The 18,434-nt window shown below is 46.3% G+C and overlaps 5 protein-coding genes across 5 annotated transcripts; 2 read left to right on the plus strand and 3 right to left on the minus strand.

Moving 5' to 3' along the window:
- Positions 1-2,270: 2,270 nt before the first annotated feature.
- On the plus strand, positions 2,271-10,578 carry CLUP02_05211 (uncharacterized protein; the record flags this gene model as incomplete). The annotated part of the gene is made up of 22 exons (XM_049284219.1): positions 2,271-2,418; positions 2,478-2,661; positions 2,742-2,897; positions 2,956-3,163; positions 3,257-3,364; positions 3,448-3,584; positions 3,618-4,275; positions 4,327-4,449; positions 4,508-4,767; positions 4,878-5,051; positions 5,112-5,329; positions 5,386-5,531; positions 5,586-5,659; positions 5,795-5,999; positions 6,047-6,141; positions 6,202-6,362; positions 9,715-9,840; positions 9,881-10,092; positions 10,132-10,177; positions 10,243-10,259; positions 10,364-10,428; positions 10,506-10,578. The coding sequence occupies 22 exons, from the start codon at positions 2,271-2,273 to the stop codon at positions 10,576-10,578; spliced, it is 3,594 nt and encodes a 1,197-aa protein (XP_049141362.1).
- Positions 10,579-10,727: 149 nt separating this feature from the next.
- CLUP02_05212 (uncharacterized protein) lies at positions 10,728-11,221 on the minus strand (the record flags this gene model as incomplete). Its single annotated transcript, XM_049284220.1, has 4 exons — positions 10,728-10,875; positions 10,946-11,011; positions 11,068-11,118; positions 11,193-11,221. 4 exons carry the CDS (start codon positions 11,219-11,221, stop codon positions 10,728-10,730), a joined length of 294 nt encoding a protein of 97 aa, XP_049141363.1.
- Positions 11,222-11,594: 373 nt separating this feature from the next.
- On the plus strand, positions 11,595-11,990 carry CLUP02_05213 (uncharacterized protein; the record flags this gene model as incomplete). The annotated part of the gene is made up of 1 exon (XM_049284221.1): positions 11,595-11,990. The coding sequence occupies one exon, from the start codon at positions 11,595-11,597 to the stop codon at positions 11,988-11,990; it is 396 nt and encodes a 131-aa protein (XP_049141364.1).
- A 488-nt stretch (positions 11,991-12,478) lies between these two features.
- CLUP02_05214 (uncharacterized protein) lies at positions 12,479-14,491 on the minus strand (the record flags this gene model as incomplete). The annotated part of the gene is made up of 4 exons (XM_049284222.1): positions 12,479-12,903; positions 13,797-14,095; positions 14,167-14,213; positions 14,402-14,491. The coding sequence occupies 4 exons, from the start codon at positions 14,489-14,491 to the stop codon at positions 12,479-12,481; spliced, it is 861 nt and encodes a 286-aa protein (XP_049141365.1).
- Positions 14,492-16,069: 1,578 nt separating this feature from the next.
- CLUP02_05215 (uncharacterized protein) lies at positions 16,070-16,809 on the minus strand (the record flags this gene model as incomplete). Its single annotated transcript, XM_049284223.1, has 2 exons — positions 16,070-16,710; positions 16,800-16,809. The coding sequence occupies 2 exons, from the start codon at positions 16,807-16,809 to the stop codon at positions 16,070-16,072; spliced, it is 651 nt and encodes a 216-aa protein (XP_049141366.1).
- Between the last annotated feature and the right edge of the window lie 1,625 nt (positions 16,810-18,434).

Here is an 18,434-nt window from a genome sequence, read left to right on the forward strand (position 1 = left end):
CTTGGGTAGGCGTGCGCGTGTGCTTGTATGTATGTGTGTGTATTTGTGTGTGTATTTGTGTGTGTGTGGTGTTGTGACGGGGGGCGATGCTGGACGAGAGGACCATTGGCTGGCACAGACGCAGAAAGAGAGCGAGAGAAGCAACTCGGCTATGGACGATTTGGCATCCGTGAGGTGAGGCCAGAAGCAAAGAGACGGGAGGATGTGGCCGTTGGGGTGGCCGAAGTGTAGGTTTTCCGATGAACAATGCAGTGCAATGCAACGCGAATGATGGTGGGCTAGGCCGGACAGACCCAGCTTCAGAGTCGACCAGCGTTGAAGGGGAAAGGATTTGATGTTGTGGTGTTGTGGTGTTTTGATCAAAGAACCCCCTTATTTCCCGTCTTGCCGCTTCCAGCAACTAGCAAAGGGAGGCTGATCTGTGGTGCTGTTCGTGGCAGAGGAGGGTAGCATTCGAGTCGACCGTCAATAAAACTAGCCGAGAGCCTAGAAGTCTGGATAAGAAGATCAGAATATCATTTGTATAGCAGTAGTCCATTCAACCAGTCGAGCGTGTCTGTCGCCAAACATCCATTCCAAAATAATTCAGGGCAGGTCGGCAGCGGCATTCGCAACCGGACCTTAACAGGAGGGGGAGACGGGGGGGGGACGTACATCTGAAGGTTAAACAGGGTGCCGGGGAATAAGTGGCCGGCCGATGGTGGTGGTGGTGGTGGTGGTGGTGGTAGTACCTCGAAGCGTGAGTAGTGGAGGTATCTTTGCACCACCGATACCCCGATAAGGTACTTGGAAGCCACAGGGGCCAATGACAATCAAATAGTCGTAGCAGCAGGATGCGTGGACTGGGAATTGGCTGCAGGTGGTGCAGTCCCCTGTTGCTGCTGCTGTACGTTCCTGGTCGTGTGGGTGGGTTCGTGGTTCTTGGAGTCTGCATCTGCCGCTGCAAGGTGTGGCCAGAAAGGGAAGGATGCAGTTGGGATATGGAATAGTCTGTCCTCCGTGATAACCATACGCTGGTAGGTCTCCTGAGGGCCTTCGAAGTTCCGTCCGTTCAGGGGCCGACTCGGGGAAGAGGAGCGAGGATGAGAATGTCGGAAAGAATGCGAGCGTGGCGGGACGTATAGACGTGGACGTGGGGAGGAGATGAAGAGGAGGAGGCGGAAGAGATTGGATTGACAATGGCCACTGGCAAGCCGCAAAAGAGATGCGATGCACCATCAGCATTGACCTCTGGGGTTCATTTTGCATCCCGTTGTTGGTCATCCGGATGATGGATCCCTCCCTTCCATCGTCCCCTCCCTCGAGGCTCCGTGGCACCGTGTCTCCTCGACCTTTAACGTGCTAGCTGGCATCGGAGCAATTGCTGTATCCTCCCCGATAGTTGTATCCCTTTGGAGCCTTTGGCCCCCACGGTGGGCGGGAATGACGGTGTTCCATACACGTGCCACTATCATTTCAAAGCGATACTTGGTGCGGGGGCCTCGAAGACACGCTGCATAGAATGATGCTGGAGCATGACAGTCTGGTAGCGAAGAAAGTATTCGTCTGTTAACCCTGTCAGCCATTGCCTCTAGTTCGCATTCTAAGGGTGATTTGGTCATTTAGTGTTGGACTCATAAGGTTGTGAGAAACGTCTTCATCTCCCAGGGCAGCCGGTCTGCCGCTGGTGTGTCAATGGCGAAACCGTCATCCTAGATTTGTTGTTTGTCGTCCATAGTCTGTCTTCCCGCCATGATGACTTTGATGGCGCTCTGGACCTTTGCCTCAGTAAATTAAGTCGTAAACCAGGGGACTGTTCATACGTTTTTTGCTGGTTTTTCTCTTGCGGGTGAGAAACAAACTGAGGTTTGCTCAAGTCACCAGCATGTTGAAAGTGCTTGGGCTTACATAAGGCTGTTTCCAAGGTACCTGCGTGCCTGCCTAGGTAGGTACCTTGCCTTGCCGTACCTTGCCTTTTAGTGCGGGCAGTTGCTCCTTCACGATATCACCTTCCTTTCGGGTTTATGCAATTCACTCTAGAAAGTGCCGACCTCCCTACCTTGGTAGATTATTCTTTCCGCAATAGACAACGGGACTGAATGTAGCAAGAGGTGCCTTCCATTGCTCCTGCATTTGCCCAAGTAGGTTGACGAATTATTACCTAAGGTACTAGAGACATTGCGAGGCACTTGTTTCTATTCTGCCTTCCTGCAGGACATGAGGCATCCCAAGGTCCCTTAGTTATGTTGCTGATGTAAGTCCTCCAATCTTCATGCTTCGTGTTTTTTTTTATGCATCGACTTCAATCTCCGACCACGTCTGATTCTCTGCCTCTGTGTTTTTGGTTTCACTCCCTTCGTGCAGGCCGACTGAACCAGCAAACCGGCACCACTAGGTGCCGTAGGAACCTTACCAACACGGGCACTCACGGTTTCCCACGTCAGCCACGTGTGCAGCAGCAGCAGCAGCATGTTGAGCTGGCGAGATTTGGCTCCAAGGCATCTTCAGACTCCATCCCACACGCCCGCCCCGCGCCCTGAGAGACTTGCTATGCCAATCTAAAGTTTTGGTTCTCGATCCTGACCCGTTAATCTCTTCCTACCTCGACGGCTTTTCTACAATTACGGTCCACGGTATCTGTCTATCTACGGAGAACAGGTCGGTCACGACCAGATGTCACCGGTAACTCAAGCTTCACTGATGTATCAAAGAGGCTGGAACTCTCCGACTCCCATTAACCTTTGACATATGGACCAACCCAGACCGTGGTCTCGACCGCTCGGCTCCGGAAAGTACCTCGCCCTCCACGACACTACACAACTCTCAAATTCATCCGATAACCTGCCAGACACTCAGAAGCCAATATCAGCAACATATTGTCGTCGCGTAATGTCCCGAATGTCCCGCACCGCTGGCGAGTGACCACAGGTCATCTTGCCTCTCTCCCGAAACACCGGCTTTCTTGAAACATGTCAGTCACGAGTCCGCGTACGACAAACAAATCTGCGTATTACAGATCAGTACGGAGAACACACGCCAACTGACTGTTGGCATTTGCCTCTTTGCGCTTCCCCGCCGTCGTCACCCACAGCAGCTCTTCCCAAGCTTCATCAGCATCGCAAGGTTCGAGCCGCCTTGTCATTCGGCTCCATCCTCCTTCAGACATCTCTACATCTTCCACACCGTGCACCGATGCTCCTTCTCGGCACTTGAAGAGACTTGAGTCTTCGAGCTGGCCAACGACACTCACTCACGAGTCATACTGTTCAACGACTAGGAATCAAGTTGCCCCCTACAAAGTACACGATCAAAACATCTCCAGTTCTCCTACGGACATGCTTCCTCCACCACATCCATGCATGCATGGCACGGGTGCCGTAGCGCTGTGGGCCACTTTCACACACCCCAGATTCCTAACGCCACGACCCAAGGCCTTAATTAATCTCAGGGCCAGGGGTCTCTGCTCAGTTTGCTCCAATCATACCCCTGCCTTTTTCGTCTTCCTGGTCCTCGTCCCTCTTTGAGGTCCTCAAGTCCCAGACATTTGATGCCTCCACTTCAAAAACAGCACTTCCACTTCCAGGACCAGGGCTAGGGACGGCAAAGTGGCCCAAGCGGGTGTTCTGACTCTGGGCCAGCCAGGATCGAATGCCCGTCACATCAATACAGAGAAAAAGAGAACTACCTATGGGCACTTGGAATGGATCCATTCGAAACTGGGATCCTCGCCAGTCACGGTCGTCCAGCAAATGCTATCCACGTCCTCCGTTTGCTGTCACATTTGAGATGCTATTCGCGGCGCGTCCACAGCATTCACTCGACGTGTCACGCCTTTATGGGAATGACAAACCCCACAGCGGCTTCATGCGCGAGCAGCTATCGGCTGGATTTTGTCCTTCTGCTGTTGCTTCAGACACTGTCTGCCACGTCGCGCGCTGTCCACCCACTGGGAATGTGGCACTGGGCTTTCGCCGTGATCTGGCTTTGCCCCCTTGCCTAGGCCTGTGGAATCCTACAATACAAAAGAGAGTGGCTAGTCTTGTTAGGTATCTGGCCAGACTCGGTCTAGCACGTTTATGTGTCATGCAGGAGGTAGTACCGCTTCTGCAGGAACAGACTACAGGCACATCCTCCGCCAGCAGGAATCGTGGAATTCGCACACTGAGCCGAGAGCCAAGGCGCCCGTACTTCGTACTAGCAGGCACCTTGGGTTGGGTTAACTATGACCGGACACATGCTACACCGTCTGCTACTCAGCCGTCACTTGCGCCGCCAAATGAGTGCACCATATATCCAGTATAAACATCTGCATTACAAAATACGGCAGTCATCACGGCATGACTCTAGGGCGTTGCCTCAACTTCGACGCAAATAACCTCGAGGGACAGTTGTCAACCCAAGATCCCTCGAATCGACGGGCTAGATTTCTGGGAATACTCGCGGGATATTCACTTCTCGGAAGCATCCGTGGTCTAGTGTTACAAGACAGGAAACTCGTCGAGCCCCTTCAATCTCCAATCTGTTCCAGTTTTGTCGCCAATTGCACTCTTGGGAGTTCGAAGTGATCCTAGACTGTTGCGCAAGTCCCCAACCCGAGCGCCTGAGAAAACACGGGACTATGCAGTCAAAGACCGCTCACTCCAGCACTCACCATGCCTTCGATGACTCGGGAGCAGTTCCTAACCAAGTCATGAGGTCACACAACGCAACTGGGCAATCGCTCGAGCCTCTCATCAGCACCTTTCAATTACATCTCATGGAACAGTCTAGGCTTTGGGAGTTCCCAAAGTTGAGATGCCGTTGAACTGCGGAACAAGCGGCCACTGACCCTTGTGTGCAGCCACTTTTCAAAGAAGCCACTGACATGATTGGCACATTGGCAATTGAGAGCTTCCCAGCCTACACAGAGTGAGTAAGTTGGGCAGTCCAGATTTACGTGGGAAAAGCGGTGTCTTTGCTGCAGCTTCTACTTCCACCGATGGCACTGAAAGGCTAGTGGATCAGAAGGGGTCCGTAGAGCAATCGGTCAGGTCGGCAATTTTCTTCGATCTGAACAGGCTCGATGTCCATCCGTAGGGGCAAACAAGCCGGTACTCGAGGGGCAAATACGGCGAATCGACAGACCCGCTTAGAACCGGCATTCCGAAGCAAAATGGCAAGATAATTCTCTTCAGGCCCCTGAGGCTCGCGGGCGCAGCGTCAGTTCTTTTCCAGATCCGGAGAATCGTCCCCGGTCGTGTTGATAAAGTCGACATTACGGCCTTCAATCAGCCAACGAGAGAGCTCGGAGTGGGATGGAACAAGCAACAGATGGCAGTGAAGAAAGCGGGCCCTTGGAGAGACCAGGCAGGTTGTGATCAGAGGCATCAGAAGTCGATGCCAATTTAAACCGCTGCAGCGGTGTAGACTATGGAGTACGGAGTATGGCCTACGAAAACCCTCTGGCGGCAGTGCAGCTATTCCCGACTGGTGCTGTGGGCGCGAACCAGATGCGAGTACCAGGAAACCCCCTCTCCAGCGTCGCTTTTTCCCTCAGCGCCTCAGCGGCCGTTGTTTCTGGATCCTGATGGCTGGTGGATCCAGCAATCTCAATCCATTTCCATGAGCACATTCGAACCACAGGCGCGAAAGCCCAGGAGCTCAAGGCGCGCAATGAGATCCCACACTACAATCCCATGAAGTATGAACGGCCAAGAGATCCATGTCTAGTACGACGAGACAACACCAGGAAAAGGAGCATGCATTGCGCTTGTCCTGACGTGCCTGGCTTGCACTCGCGAACGCCTCGAGACGCCTGCACGAACTCATGAGCCAGAAGCCGCTCTGAATGGGAGAGACAATTGGTGGCCTGTGCCAGCCGCCTCGGAAGCCAAGCGTTAGGATCGACAGAGCCAGCCAATCAAGCGTGGCGGGAGGGCAAGAGGACTTGGACCCTGAGAAAGACAGGTGGGAACTTGGGAGCTCGTTGCATTGCAAACTGGAATAGCCCCTCGTCCCATATGCGGCCCAGGCGGAATGCCGTCAGGAATTACGATGCTGGTCTTGAATTCACTGCACACAGTCTTAGGAAGCAGACAGAGCGTCAAACACAATATGCTACTTTGTCCCAGCATACGGGGTCATCTTGATACCACGCCAGACGGCAGCTCTAGGCCACCCATTGTGCGGTTCAGATCTGCATTGCCGCCCATGTTCAAGGCGGCTTGGCCAAGCATCGGGAAGCTCCAGTTCCGCTAATGAAGCTGTCCGCTACTGCACCTCACCAGCTGCAGCTCACTTTTTGTCATGGTCGTCCGTTGCTGCAGAACACAACAAGCGATTGTTTCGTTCATATAACAAGGGCGAGGATATTCTACCAGCAGCTCCCGCTATTCTGCCACCAAGTATAGCTACGGCTACTACACGACCGCCGGTCTCGGGTATATATATAAACTAGGCTCTGCGTAGTTAGTATTTAAATAAATTAGACTAATTAAAGGCCGTTAATTAACTTATAGTTAATTAAATTATTTTAATAAAAAGTATAATAATTAACGAATTAGTCTAATTTAACATAATTAACGAAGTAGCCTAATTAACTACTTAATTAACTACTTAATTAACTACTTAATTAACTACTTAATTAACTACTTAATTAACTACTTAATTAACTACTTAATTAATTATTAATTACTTTATATAACTTATAGCCCGTAATTTAATAACTTCTTTTACTTTAGCCTCGTACTCTATTTTAGCCTCGTACTTATTAATAAGTCTATCTATCTTACTTTTTATTATAGGATTAATATTATAAATATAATCCTTATTAGCTAGATCTTATAGTATATTTAACTATATAAGATTACTAATTAATTAAAATTACGATTTTATAAGCGTTAATAATTAAAGAGTTTTCATAAAATTAATCGTATTACTATTAACTACATTAATTACTTCGTTAATAATAGCTTATTAATACTTTTATTATATTTTTATATTAAGCTTATATATATTAGAATTATATATAATCTCGAGGCCTTATTAAATAAAAGTAGCCCTATTTAGCGCTAGAGGTATTATTAATAATAGTAGTATTAATATAAATATTACTTTTACGTATTTAATAACTTCTTTATATTTAAATATAAAGGGCTCTTATTTAAAAAAGGTACTTCGATTAATAGTTAGCTTTTTTAACTTACTTATTATAATTATTATAATACCCGTTATAAAGCCCTATAAGTAACCCTTACCTCGGACTTATAAAGGATTAAATAGGGGGATAAAAGTATTATTATTAATAATAGGCTCTAAGCGTTATTAAAACTAATATAAATAGATCTTTTTTAATAATATTAAAGTACTATCCTTAATATATTACTAAAAAACGTAATAATAAAGTAGTTTATAAGTAGTTTAAATTAAGTAATATACGCACTTTTTTAATAACTTTTTTAATAAACCTAAATTTAGTTATTTATTTGGTATATTAAGCTCTTATAAAAGTTATTTAAAAGTATTATAATATATATATAAACGTATTTTTTTAAAAATAATCTTATAGTAATACTTAATACTTTAGCTTAGTAACGGGTCTAATAAGTACTAATTATAGCCGCTTAACTTATTCAAAAAAATAATTAATTTATTAAATATAGCTTTAAAATTACTTATATAATAATAAACTCGTACTTTGATATTTTGTTACGAAGGTAACTTTGTTTACCTTATTATTCGCCTTATTATCAATATTACGTAAGCAAACTATATACCATATTAATCTACGATTTCTGTAGATTATTATGGGTATTGATTATGTAAGCAATACTGCTTATATAAGCTTACGTGAGCAATGGAAAGTACTGGAAGGTAACTGAATAATCTAGAATTTACTCGAGGCGGAATTACGTACTACGATTACGCATTCACTTACGTATACGCTTATTAATTATATCATAATTAATAAGCAATGGAATATTCTAGTAGGAGGTTTTTATGCCTATATATAGGCGTGTATTTGCCTACCTAGACCTTTCGTTAAGCAAGCAACTTCTCATATAGTAATTCAACTATATTACTCTCTTTACTACAAAAACCTCTTTTATATACGCTTATTTCCCCTATATTCATATATTCTTGCTTCTATATGAATATTTACTTTTTATATTCTTTATAAGAATATCCCGCATTACCTCGTTAAAGCTATACGTGCTAGATATTTATATATAAGGATTCGATAATTAACGTAATTAAGTAACCGAAGTACTTAATTTAGTTAACTTAAGTAAATACGAGTTTCTTATACTACGGCTTAAACTAAGTATTAATAATATAATTAACTATTACCGTAAGGTACTTAGTAATTTAAAATTTAAATAATTAGTTATAATATATAGCTATTAATTAGCTATAGAAGAGATTACCCTAATTTATAAAGAATTACTAAAAGTAAAGGTTATATATAACTATACTAGTCTTATCCTTTATAACTAAGCTAAAGTAACGCCGGGTCCGGGTTAGTATATTAAAGTTAACGTATTAATAATAAAATACGTATAATACTACTTTAAATTAGGTATTATTATTAAGGGTATTAAGTAAAGTAATCTTACGATCTATATACGTAATTTATAAAAAAGAACTTTCATAAGCCTAGAATAATACTAATAGCTAATTAATAGCCTAATTATAGTTAACTTCTTTTTTATTAAATAAAAAATAGCTCGTAACTTAAAAAGCATAATTATTATTAATTATTTTATAAATATTAAATAATAGTATATTAAATTAGTTAGTTTTATATATAGAATTTATTAATAGAATATCCGGATATTATTAAAATAAGGAAATCGTAATAATAAGTATAATAAATAAGCTTATAATATAGCCCGCGTTATTACGTTAAAAGCGGTACTAATACTTTATTAAATTATATAATTAGTTAAATAACTACTTAATAAAGGTCCTATTACTTAATTTATTATAGTAATAAGTAGCTAATATATTAAGTATATTATAAGTAACGATATTACTATAATTACTACTTTTTAATTATAAGCTTAAAAAGATTTAAATAGGTTAAATACCCTTATTTTATTAGTTAACGATTTAGTTCTTTTTATTATATAGTAGCGCGTAATAGTAATATATAAAAGCGTTAGTATTATTAAATAAGTAGTTATAGTAATCGTAAAAGTTATTAATAACGGGATAAAAAAGCTAATTATTACTTAAAAAGTTAGTAATAATTTATTAATAGTAGTTTATAAATAAGGTTAGGGATTTATAATACTTATTTAAATAAGTTAACTTTACGAAATATTACCGTTTTTAATTACAATATAAGCTATAAATATAATAATAAATAATAATAATTAGTACCCTAATAAAGGGCTTATATTAAATAATTTAGACCATAAAACTAGTTTTATAAATAGCCTCGTTAAGTACTATTTTAGCTTTAAATAAGCTAAAGAAGTACTAGTTATAAAATAAGTAGTTACATTTTATATAACTATAATTATTATAATTAACGGTATATTAATAAATAAAAGGATTATTAACTTTATAATTATTCTCTTTTTATAGTATATTAATATTAAGAATAGCTTTAATTAACGGCGGTAGCGACGGTAAGGTTAACGAAGTAGTGGTTATAGGTAGGTAGGTAGGTAGGTAAGTAGGTGGGTATGGGCAGCTGGGCTCCGTAGTCGGAGGTAGGGCCTGCCGCAGCCACACTTAGTGGCAGAATAGCGGGAGCTGCTGGCAGAATATCCTCGCCCTATGACAAACAGCCAGCTGCATGCGAGGGCTTTGAAGCCTCAGACTACGCCAAGTACCGTAATGACAAGAAGATGATTTGGAAATGGAGAGGTTCAAGTGACCGAGAGAGTGCAAGACCACTATAATCCTTCATCAGCTGCAATCACCAAGCTCAACGAGGCCCTTCGTCCGAAATCTCAGCGTGCCACTCGCAGCCTTGTGTTTGATGACCTCGGCCTACGTGGGACTTTTGGCACACAAGCTGTTCTCTGTTCGCACCAAGAACATTTGAATTTCCTCGGGCCTTGTAACCCTCCACGATCCCAACAAGAAGATGGCGTCTTTGGATCTCCAGTGGACCCGTGGAAGGTAAGCTTCTCTGCTTCAAAGTTCTGACTTTCTGATAAGTCATATTGCATTGGCTTTGGACATTCTCGCCCCTGGATCAAGCCTGGTGGCTTCAGACAGGCATGATTGGCCAATACTGCCTATACCTGGGACAAGCCAATCAGCTCATAGGTGCTTGCTTTGCAGATGTATGTGATGGGGCCACACAGCTACGTCGGCCGGGCCTATACTGAGGCAATTCCTAGCCCCTACCTCGGTAGGTTTCCATCAACTCCATCAACTCCATCCCCAGACTACAAAAAGACTTTCTAACATCATCTTCAGTCGACAGCTCAGTATAGAAACGGGAAAACTCCTGTGTATCGTCAAGAGGGAATCATTGCCTTTCGATATCTTTAAATGACAAATTTCAAGCAACTGCTCTGTGAACCAAGCCAGGATTACTCTACCAAAAGCAATACGGATTCGGTTGACATCCCGACCCCTCAACCTCCCGGGGTCGAATAAACTTGGGACGAAGTCCGCTAGAAGGAAGGTCGCAATTCCGTCAGCTGTGCAGCAGATCAACTCATCAACCTCGTCCTGCAATTCGGGCTATAGCCATCCCATCCAATGACGACTCGGTATTCTCCCGCAAAGTGCGGTGAAACACCAAATCAGTCGCTCCCATGACCGCCAGCCATCTTCAGCCTGAAGTCTAGCCGGCGTCGCGGGCATGTTTCAGATCCGCCATCAATCGGAGGGGGAGGGAAAACTTCTCGTCGCAGATTTTCTCGCTTCACCACCTCGACCGCTTCAGCTAGACTAGACGAAGACACGCAGCACGACTTTGAAGAAAACTCATGTGAGCATGTCGATCCCAGTTCATGCGCACTCCTCCTCTCTCGTCCGCTCGCGGAAGAGGAGGGAGCGATTCAGTGCAAACATCGTAGGACCACCGCTGTAGCCTGTCAGACACGTTGCGGAAGTTGAGATGATGGGTCCTGACAATCAGACGGTCCTCCAGTCCCCGGCTCCCAGATTCCGTCGGTGAGATGGATGGGCCGGCTTCATTGGGCGCAGGACGTTCCCAGACCGAGCCTGCCGTTCTCCTACTCGTTGACGCTGTCACGAAGTGTCACTTGTCGCAGACGAAATGCGCCAGGAACATGCCGGCTAGCCGCCGTTGTGCATTGCGGTTTGCTCACTATGCCAACTATCGCCATGCGAAGCGATGTTCGCCACGCTCGATGCACACGACTAAACAACCCGAACTTGATGGTCGAGGCGAACCCCTCGAGTCACGATCGAATTCATCGGCAAGGAAACGGCCTCCAATGCAAGCTTTCGTTTTTCCATATCGTCTCTCGAAAGGAAGAGGGAGACAATCCCCCATATGAGACGCGGAGCCCCATGCCGTTTCAACCATGGGAGCGATCCACAATGTTCAGCTGACAACCGCGACGAGCTAGCCTGTCTCGCCATGTTACGAATGAGATGCCTCGTTCGATGATGGCCCCCACGTCACTTAAGCGCATCTGATCATGCCGTCTCAAGATCCGGCTCATCAGCCCATCGAGGTACGGCTGGATGATGATGGGAACCCAGGCCATTTTGATCCTCAACCAGACCTTCTGCTTATCCAGGTGCACCACGTTGGTCTGGTCGGAGACCGTGGGGTTCCGGATCGGGTCCAGTCCGCGGATAAGAGGTTCCGGGACGGGGCCGATCAATCGGCGCCAGTGCCGTTCAACGACGGTCTCCCGGACGCTCTACCCGCTCTCACCTGCGTCCGCATAGCTTTGATCGATGCCTGTGACCTCGATATTTTACGGCAGGTTGACGGTCCAATGCTGCGTCGCTTCCTATCGATGTCGGCGCCAGTCTATTTGGACATCTGCATCTATCGTCCAGCACACTTCCACAGGTCCTCCAAGTAAGGAAATCAAACCCTGCCGCACTGCCGTCGAATGATATCAGGTATCGAAGACCACATCTTGCCTACGTCGTATATACAGCCCAGACTAGATTAAGTAATCCTCCTATGGCCAAGTCAACCAAGCCACGAGTCCCGCTTTGGTCTCCGCCTTTTACGCAGTAATCTTCGGGGCCGCCGCTGCAGTGCTACGGAGCCCGCGTCCACCAAGAAATTTCCACACTCTTCTTTGGGGGGGCGCATTCGTTCTCATTTGTCTGCTCCGATTCTGCCTACCTGCTCGACAGTGGAGATCGGTTTTCGAGTAGCGAAAGAGGGTGAAGAGAGCCTCAACGTCTCAGCCTTGGCCGGCGTTGTCCGAGACGTCCTCGCCTTGGGTCATCACGAACCGTTTGGTGTTGAGTTCAGCCCGCGACTTATGGGTATCTCAAGCTGACGGGGTACCCGTCATTGAAGGCATGCGCGTGATCGCAATGATCTCAGCCTGACAAGTCACATGCAGTAGGCCTCAGGATCAACGCATTGGTGTTTGGATATTAGATCTGTAGCACTCGAATGTTGGGCTAGCTGTTGACGGGTTTCCCGAGGTAGTTGCGCGTTGACGCGACCAGACGAATGGGCCATCTTCAATACATCCTTGAAACTTCCACTTGAAGTTAGGAAGCAAGCCGAACTCCGGGTTCGACACTGCGACGCCAAGTCAATTTTGAAGTGAACCCCCGCGGCGTCATGGTCCACGAACACATGGAGACCAGGGCCGAGCCGATCCGAGCCTGGAAACTTTGTGATGTGCTGCCATGGCCGATGGAGAACAGCGATCACTGCAGGATGACCGAAGTAGGCATCCCGTTCTTCGAAATAGCAACCTTTCTTATCCCAGGAGGGATCATTTACTCGAGCTGGAGCGGCGAGGTTCACTGTTTAACTCCATCGTTTTGTATTACTAGAGGATTGCCGCAGTATATATAGACGCTACCCTACCCTCGAATTCCGCACTATTTAACCTTAACCCTTTTTATAAATTACCTATCCTTTTCTCTATTTTACCCTCTTTCTTATTAAAAGATCGCTAAAATCGTAATTTTAATAGCTTATTAATAAGCTAATATTACTATTTAAAAATAAGTAACTTAAACTTATATATAAGTACTAGGAGTCTTATTATTATAGAAATAATAATAAATATATTAAAATACTTAAAAGAGCTTTTTAATAAACTTCTAATACTATTTAAAGCTATAATTCTTAAGCTATAAAAAAAAACTAAGGTACTATATTAATACGGCCCTATTTATTTTATTAATATTAATAATAATCTTCTTAATATAAAATATATTATTAATATTCTATAGCCGTATTATTATATTTCATAAATCTTACTTAATATTAATAAGGATTTTAGTATTATTTTTTAATTCGTTTCTTAATTTCTTTATTAAGGCTATTATTATAAGGTTAGTTTAGTTATTAATATTTTAATAAGTATTTTAACTTAATTTAAAGGCTTTTATAGCCCTTAAAAAGAGGTTTTTAAAAGATTTATAATTAGACTTTTTATTTATTATAAGTAAAACTATTATAATTAAAACTATAATATTAATTACGAACCTTAATAATAAATAGTTAATAATATAATTATCTTTTTTTATAATAAGCTTAAAAAAGTATCTTAATTTAAGTACTAAATAAGTACTATGCTATTTTATTAAAACTATATTCTTATACTTATAACTTAAAAAGAATTAACTTTCTTTAATAATAAGGTACTTAGGAGCGGCGAGGTTTTATACCCTATCGGAGTCGCGAACACGTTCGCTGCAGGGTTTGCGAGAAGGTTTTGGCAAGGGAGCACGCGACCAGAGACGATCGTGAGGTTCTTGGCCCTCCTGGGGTTCCGAGACAGTGGGCTGGGACCTGTCAATCGAAGTTCGATGTTTATTGCCGCCCATCGATTGGCGAGACACTGACAGCTCGTCTGCGACTACGACCAAACTCCTCCAAGCACGATGCAGTGTTGCACCGTGAAGGGGAGAAGGGGGGAGACGCCTCAGAAAGATTTCGATGCGCTTGCGCAGAAACAAAGCCAAGCGGTTATATATAGCTTCAGCCCTGCCAACACGGACGGGGCCTGAAAAAAACAGTCAAAATCGCGACACGGCGAAGAAGAAATGTAACCTCACGGGCCCGAGGAGACGGGGCTGCCCGGCTGCTTGCGGTTTGGCGTCGTCTCAGGAGCTGATGTAGATGCTCGAAACAGTGCGTTTCGGGACCTTCTCAAAATAGAGGAAGTGCGCAATTGATAGAGAGACGTCGAGACGCCAAAGAAGAACGACTTACTCATTTACCCTGCCGAGAGTTTTTAAAACGCATATAATCTATCGATATTATCTCAAATCACCATTCATCTTGCCTCACCTTTTTCTCCCAATCACGCGACTTTTGAGACTCGTATCTTTTCAAGGCCGCGTCTCGATCAAGTGCCAAGTTATTTGTCTTTGTATTCATTGTCAAGCTCCCTTGTTATATTGTATGGCAATCTATTCATACTTTGTGTGGCTCTCTCCTCGACCACGTGCTCCTGCCATTGGAGTCCTCTTTCTTCTCGGATCGGTATCGTCGAATCGACTTACTCATCTACCCTGCTAAACCAATCTATCAACACATGCCGGGTCCACCGTCGCATCTCGATACATCGCAGCTAATTCATTCTATTCTGCCCACTGCCCAGTGCCCGGAGGTCCCCTCTAGATGGAGAAAGAAATAGTGGATCGGATGCGAGCTTGAACGGTGGACCAACCTCTCAAGGCTTGTTACGCGACGCCCAGGGCTCGCCGTCGAATATGTCCGAGGATTTGTCCTATCCGTTCGACCGGGCTTTCCGAGAACGGGATTGCCGAGTTCCAGATGATTTGATAGCTTCGACTCCGTGATGAAGGGTAAAAGTACCGCGGGCTACTTCACATAGTGTCCGGGAGAGCACGAAAGGTTAGGTCACACACCTCTCTCGCCGTGTCGTCGCAGTCTTGAATACGTAGTCGATTAGATCCCCTATGAGGTTGATGTTAGCGAGAAGAATTACACGGTAAGTCTGCGTCGCGGTAGAGGCGGAAAGGTCGCCCTGCCTCTCCCGTCGCTGTGCTCGATCAATGTAATTCGACACGATATACCAGTCTCTCTAACATGATATTCCATCGTTGAGATGGGATGCAAAATCGTATCCATCTCACGCGGCTCCAAAACGGATGGGGGAACATGGGTCTATATTCCAAATTAAATCCTGGCCGTGATTCAAACGCGATGGATGTCGCTGGATCCAGGCTCTCTGGTCTCCTTAGCTCATTGACGGTGGATGAGTAGATATCTCACCCAACTGTTGGGAGCCAGTAAATTGAGACAGAGCTCACTTGGTACAAGCCCAGTCCATAGACTTCACACATCCTTTCCCAGAGCCAGTCGGTAGCGTACAATTCGACTCACGTCTAACCTTGAACCATCGTCACAATCACAAGAATCAACATCTCGCGAGTAGTGTCGACCACGGGTGATAAACACGACAAAGAGACGCCTCGCCCACACTGTTTAGTAGCTAGTGACTCAGACGGAGTGAGCTTCGTGCGAGCCATGAATTCTACACGCCGTATCATGTAGGGGTTGGGTGAGTTGGTAGCATGCGAGGCCAGTCTTGAAGTGTAGACATTAGCCTTAGTTCGAGAGCGTCAAAGGAACTAGTCAAGAGGACGCAACAGGAATAGGCAATTGTAAAAGCGGCCGTCATTTCAGAATATCATCGTACGTTTCTCTCTATCATGACATATATCCCAGCACTGCTTTCGCTAGTCATCGCTTTCCCAAACCAAATCCCAGATATCAAGTCATAAATATCAAAAAGATTCCATCCCAGCGGCGTCGCACCGTCTCATCGTATCAAGAAACCTGGTAACGCCGCGAGATCAAAACCGCTTAAATCATCGCCAGACATGTATCAAATCAAACAAATAACCTCCCAAATAATATTCCAAACATTCAATCCGAACACACAGTACCTGAAAACAAGGCCCGAGTCAAAGCACAACGACCAAGGCTTCACCGCCTGTAGCTGTAGTCGTTGTACTCTCTCTCCCTCCTCCGGTCGGAGATGGTAACCCTCATCCTCTCCTCTTCAGGGGGCGGCGGCGGCGGCAGCATCCTGGGCGGCGAGTACCTTCTACCCTCGACGTAGCGGAACGTCTCGTATCGCGGCTCGACGGGGACGGGAACGGGATAGGGCACCCGGACGGGCACGAGCTTCTCCCGCTCAACGTACACCTCTCTGATATCCCTCTCCCTGTCGCGGCTGCCTCTCCGCGAGTGGCTGTGGCTTCTCGACCGGCTGCTCCTGCTCGACTTGCTGCTCTTCACCGAAGGCTCGACGTCAACTGCGATGACCTCGATGGGTGGCAGGGGCTCCGGAACGACAACGGGTGGCGGCGGCGGCGGAGGCGGGAGGGGTAGAACGACGGGCGGTGGGGGAGGCGGAGGAGGCTTGACAATCACGGGCGGCGGCGGGGCGGGCTTGACGATGATGGGAGGCGGGGTGGGCTCGCGAGCCGGGATGAATGTGGTTTTCTTTGTGCGGACCGTGACGGCGCCGTTGGTGGGAGGTTCGAGATAGAGGCGCTTCTTTGCGCCGTGGTGATGGTGGTGGCGGTGGTGGTGGTGATACTCGTAGTATTCCTTTGACGAGGCTGTACGATGCATGGTTAGTCATTTGTGCTTGTGTAGACCTGGCGCGAACGTTGCGACAAACGTTGACGCCAGGTATTTTGGGGCTTACTCGTACCCATTTTGGACGGCTGGATTCGTGCCAAGGGGATTTTTGAACGTATAGATGTTTCTTGACTGTGCGCCTTTTCGGTGGCCTACACTTTTTTCGGTGCGAGTGTCGTGATGCCGAGAGGGAAAGTTGGTTGGAGTTTGGTTATTTTGGGTTGGTTTTGAGTTGCGGGTAGACGCAGGATGCGTCGTGGACCCGAGGATGGGATGAGGTGTTACGTGTGTTGCGTGTTGCGTGTTGCGACCCGAGGGATGTGCGAGATGCGATATGCGGGAATGCGATCCGCTAGACGACCGTTTTTTGCGACACAAGTGATGTGCAGAGCGCAAAGACCGGGTGAGGGAAAATCAGATGTTGATCACCTGGCGCGGGGTGGGCTGGCCTTTTCCTCTACACTACCTAATGTCGGTAGGCACAAAAAGGGAGCCAGTGGCGAACGAAAGGGTGGGAGAGAAGAAAGCGTTGGAGCTAAGTAAAGGTGTCGCGGTGTCAAATGTCGGTAAGCCAGCGGCGGCGGCGGGTTGTAGTTATGGTTGTGGTTGTGGTGGGAATGTGAAGAACAGGACGAGTACCTTTCGTCTGGTGTTGGCGGGCGGGAGATGCGCTATTCATATAACACTCATCCCACACCAACAACGAAGAGTCTAGGCTCTCTGGCTCGGCTGCAAGGAAGGTATGTATGCACAGGGGTGGGAAGGAAAGGGAAGGGGAAGGGACGGGGAGTTGGCAGATGGCAGGTTGAATCAAGGTCCTCGTCGCTTCCGTAGAAGGGGGGAGGGGTGACTGGACTGGGCCTGCCTACCTGCCTGCCTGGCAGTTGCCCCTCCTTCTGCAAACCAACTAATGGGAAAACACCAAGAAATTGGCCTGTGAGAGAGTTGCGCTGCGGTAATATCATGCACCACCTCTTACCCTTCTCAGCTTGGTTGGTTGGGTGTGTGTCAGCCCAAGATCAAAACCGCCCACTGCCCAGCGGGAAGGGGACATCCACGCAGGCCAGGCTGCCTTGCATCCATCTTCCCCCTTCAACTACTCCGTCCACTCGGGTTCAGCTATCCGTACTAAGCCACAACCAAGTCAGAGAAGCAAACCCGCATAACAAGCACATGGACGACGAAACTACGAATTACACTACAGCACTCCGTAAAAGCCCACAGTAGATCCGGGACGGGAGCGCCGAGATGCTACATAGATGGACGCACGTACGGGCACGCAAGAGTGGATGTGAGCATGCACGGGTATGGAGAAGTATTAACCCCAAAGAACAGAGACCGGATATTCGAGAAGAGAGAAAGAGGCGCACGCAAAACACAGCCTGGACGTGTGTTGCTTGACATGCAGATGGATACTGTATACAATCATTCATTGGGTGAAATGGTATCTAGAGCCAAGGTACTGTGCAGCAACAACTCCAATTCCAAAACTCCAGATGGACCACCTCATGCGATTCCAACCTTTTTGCACCAGTGTCAAGTTCAACCCAACCCATCCAAAACATCCCATCGCTTCCTTCCTTTCCCTTCCCTTCCGCTCCCCTCCCTCCTCTTTCCTGCCCCTTCCTTAGTACCACAGATGCACCTGCCATGGGAAGTTCTCCCGCCCTCCATTCCGTCCTCTGGTCTGGGACTTGGGAGG

Source organism: Colletotrichum lupini, chromosome 3 (genome assembly GCF_023278565.1).
Source record: "Colletotrichum lupini chromosome 3, complete sequence".
NCBI lineage: Eukaryota > Fungi > Ascomycota > Sordariomycetes > Glomerellales > Glomerellaceae > Colletotrichum > Colletotrichum lupini.